The sequence below is a fragment of the Prunus dulcis genome, chromosome 6 (assembly GCF_902201215.1).
Source record: "Prunus dulcis chromosome 6, ALMONDv2, whole genome shotgun sequence".
NCBI lineage: Eukaryota > Viridiplantae > Streptophyta > Magnoliopsida > Rosales > Rosaceae > Prunus > Prunus dulcis.
In genome coordinates, this window is record NC_047655.1 from 26,114,096 (window position 1) to 26,118,359 (window position 4,264).

The 4,264-nt window shown below is 39.5% G+C and overlaps 1 protein-coding gene across 1 annotated transcript; it reads left to right on the top strand.

Annotated features, from left to right (window-relative positions):
- Positions 1 to 415: 415 nt before the first annotated feature.
- LOC117631318 lies at positions 416 to 1,773 on the top strand. Its single transcript, XM_034364401.1, has one exon. It carries the CDS (start codon positions 749 to 751, stop codon positions 1,277 to 1,279), a length of 531 nt encoding a protein of 176 aa, XP_034220292.1. The 5' UTR covers positions 416 to 748; the 3' UTR covers positions 1,280 to 1,773.
- Positions 1,774 to 4,264: the final 2,491 nt, after the last annotated feature.

Sequence of the window (4,264 nt, forward strand, 5' to 3'; positions counted from 1 at the left end):
CTAAACAAGAGGCCCACTCCCAAAGCACAAGAAACCTCTAAACGTGGATGTATTGTTTGTTTTCTGAACTCTCTATGCATTGTCTGTTTCCTTGCATGCACAGACTTGTTTTCCAACTGCACCTAATTGTCATTTGATAAATTTTGGCAAACTAATTGATAAAATCTTAGGATGAGAAATGTTCTCATGAATCATCAAACAATTAAGAAGATCAGAACCGTGCGTCCCTACCTGTATCAGAGGATAAAAGGACACGTGGAAGATTATCATTTTCTTAATTAATCAGCTAGTCACAAAGTCTAAACCTAAAAACGGGACCAGGCCATTTAAACCATGAAAAAACCACCACGTGTCCTCTCATCTCTATGATTCAGTGGTCAATTTAGAATCATACATAAGGGAAGTTTTAATTTTTTTTCTTTTTCTTGTGTGGAAAGGTTTAAATTTTAAATTCGGTCTACAGTTTCGTGGGTCGAAAATTTATAACCCAAAGGGGTTGCAACTCCTTGAGCCTCCTACAACATTGGCGGAGAAATCGAGCTTCCCCTCATCTGAAATCTCTAATTTCTGTCCTTTTTTCAGGAAAAAACGATTCAAGTCGAATTCTCATCTGGGTCACCTCCATTTCCTCTTTTAGTCCAACCTTTTTTTTTTATCAAGTTCATAACTTTAATAATCCATATATTATTGGTCCTTTTTGGAGTTTGCTTTTAGCGGTAAAAATAGTGAGATTGATTATATAAAATTGATGTCTTTGGTTGATAAGGAGATAGCAAGCGTTGGTGGCAGTGGTGGAGGCTCTGTGGGCGATGATGGTGACGACGATGATGATGAAGAAGGTGGTGGGTCCCCTGGTAGATGCAAATGCGGTGATGAGCATACAAAGAAGCAGAGAGGGTTTAGGGGTAGTGGGTTCTCAAGAAATTTTGGAAAGGCCAAGCAGGTGGTCCTGCATCCCTTCACTAGATCCAAGAAGCAATTACCCAGAAAAAACAAGACGAGGGCTTCTTCTGCATCTTCTTGTTCTGTGTCTTCTAGTTCTTTTTCTTCAGGTAAGAGGTTTGGAGCTGGTGTTAATGGCAGTGGCAATAAAGGTTGTTACTTTTGTTTCACGCAACCCTCAACTCCGGGTTCACCAATTGGGTCTCAGACCAGCGACCCAGAGCACCCGAATTTCACTTTTGGGATGTTGAGAGATTTTATGGAGAAGAATGATTTCTTTTCTAAAGAGTGCAATCCCCACTTGGATATTGATGTCTCCCCAAATACCAAGGATTGAAGGATATTTTATCTTCCTACACTATTTTGTTGTTGTTGTTGTGTGGAAGAGATTGTTGAGAATTTTGTCAAAATGAATTGAAGAGGTTGTGGAAGTTTCATACCGATGACAAGGCTGATTGGATTTTTTTTAATTTAAAAGATTTGTGGTTCTCTCTTTCATGATGGTAGGTGTACCTTATGGATGGATTATAGATGGTTTTGAAGCATTTTGACAGTTTGATATGTGGTGTGAGAATGTGATAATAGATGTTCAGTGCATATTAGTTTCAAGAATATATGCTCGGGCGGCTCTTAGACAGCCGATGCAGAAACCAGGCTTGATTTAGTTTCAAAAATTTATTCTTCTTGTTTTGCTTGGTTCACAAATGCCTATCACATCTAGGGGAATTTGGGGAAACCGCGTGCGTCCCACATTGTTTCCTGAAGAAATTGAAGCTTTTATTTGATGTTTGAATTCTTTCAGTTTGTAAATTCATTCATACCTTTTTGTTTTATGTGGTATTGTTTTCTAATATTGTGTAGACTGTAAAATTTAAAACTATCTCAATCCAATGAATGATGAGCCCAGGGGTGCCTCATTCATAGGCTTCTCAGAAAAGATACTGCGGTCGTCCTAATTAAGCATCTGTGGTATGTCTTTTTCTACCTTTATTCTGTTTTGAGTGAACTTTGGTCATCTGGGTGGACTTCATGGATTCGGTTTGAGAATCTCTTTTATGGTGTAATGTTGAGGTGGTGAGCCAGATGTTTAGGAATGTGATGCATTAATTTTGAATAAGCTTCTCCAAATACCTAAATTGTTTTTCAGCCTAAAATTGAATCAGGCAGTAGAGTCTCTGCTTTTGCCCCTTGATCAACTTCTAGGTCATCGATTCTGTATTGAAAATTGTCAAAAAGATACACATCTGAACTAATCCTCATATTGGTACTCTTAATTTTGCTCTGACAAGGGTTTTCTCACAAAAGGATTTTGATTTCTAAATTTTTTGGAAGAGGGCCATAAATAGTTTACAAATTTAGTCATATACCCAATCTTAGACATAGTCTTATAAAGGAACCCTGTACCATTTAAAAACTATAAACACACCCTAAAGAAACCCTATACCATTTAAAAACTATAAACACACCCAAAAAAAAAAAAACCCAAAAATAGACAGTTGTCAATTTTTTCAATTTAATAGCTATTTTTTAGTTTATTTGTGTGTGTAAAATACCTACATTGCCCTTGTACTATGGATTTGAGAGAGACAAATCAGATCTGCCAAAAAATCAAATTAGATTCTTTTCTCCTTTCTCGCTGGTGCTTTCTTGGTGTTGGAGCAAGAGGAGCTTCCATTGAAGCTCAGTCTAAGGTCCAACTATATTCTTCATCCCTGATCTACAATTTTCAATATTTCACCTTCAATTTTGTTGAGGCCCAAAAATCCAAGGGCTAGGCCCGGGGTCATTCTTAGCCCAACTCAAATAAATCGCGAGAAGGGCTCGATCGGGACATAAGAAAACTTGAAGAACGCGCTTACATAAGCTTAGAGTCATGAGTCACGCCAAGCAAGCATGCATAAAAGGACCAAAATACACCGACTTTGTAAAATTACGCTCGCCTAAATCTCACACTATTTGACCCGGTCATGACCAATTATAGTGCAATAAAATACAAGCATGAGCAAGCTAAATCAACACGCAGAGCCATGCGAAGAATCGCTATTCTAATACCAAGCTATACCACAAGCTTAAGTGGGCCCAATCCACAAAATTACCCGGGGCTTGCTAAGAAGGTTGTGGTGTGGATGGGTACAAGCACTCACAAGGCCCATTGAGGGAACAAGGAATGGAAGTTTTGGGCTGCTTGGAAGCACCAAAACTCAAGCTCATTTCTTGGCCCCAAATACATGGGTTAGCATGAGAGCAAGGAGAAAAATGACCCAATGCCTTAGGAGGACACCTAGCAGCCTGCCATAACACTTAGACCAACCCGCGTCAATAGAATACCAAAATTAATAAGGCCATTTCCAGCAGCTTGACGAAAACCTATCAAACGCTGTAAATGATAGGCTAAAACTCAATGCCTTGTATACAAGCCCAGCCCAACGACTTATAAGAAAATCGGGCACCAAGTTCCACCCCTGTTAGAACTCCAAGGACGGTCAACAAAGAAGCCATGGCAGAGACCGAAGGAAATCTATGAGTGAAAGAAGAGTACCCACTGGACAAAAGACTATACCCATTTTCTTTTCCTCTGTTAGCTCCATTTTGAAAACCAAGAGGGAAAGCAGTAGCGCCTCACCCTCATGGGGAGGTCCAGCTGCGTCAAACCCTTGGAACCACAAATGGCTCATTACCCATGCGCCTTGGATAGGAAAATTTCACCAAGTAGGATTGAAGGGGAAGAAGCAAAGAAAAAGAGAAGAAGAAAGCTAGACAATAGGGTTCTTTGTGCCTATAAAAGGGAGCCTCCTCTACCCAGGAAAACCACCATCTTGAGCCTGACCAAGCTTTGTCAAGCAACTGGGAATTTACTCAAGCCACCCAATCTTCTTATCTTGCTGTTTTCTTATTTCTCTAGAATAGAAATCCTCCTAGTTTTCTTTCGCCCCATTTTGATCTTTGTATTCTACAAGAAAATCATGCTCTCTCTCTCTCTCTCTCTCTCTCTCTCTCTCTCTCTCTCAAATTCCTAAACTTGTGAAAGCTTAACTCCTATGCCACAAGCTCTTCAAGCCAAGCCATTCATTAATTCGGTTGTGTTTATTTAGTTATTAGTGAAATAGACCTGAAAGTAGTTTTCTAAAGTTTCATCAAACTTTTCAAAACTCTTTTGGGAGCCTGGTTCTTAAACTCAGGCGTTGGGAAAATCCTGCTCATTTTCTTCTCGCAGCAGCCCAAGCCCATTCATCAAGTTACTGGAACAAAAAGACCCATACAGATTTCTTGTTCTAAAATCGTGCTTCTATTCTTTCTTTTTTTTCCGGATTGTTCGGAACCT

Bases quoted from the DNA above. Each gene is read 5' to 3' on its own strand.
- LOC117631318 (XM_034364401.1), top strand. From the start codon at position 749: ATGTCTTTGGTTGATAAGGAGATAGCAAGCGTTGGTGGCAGTGGTGGA.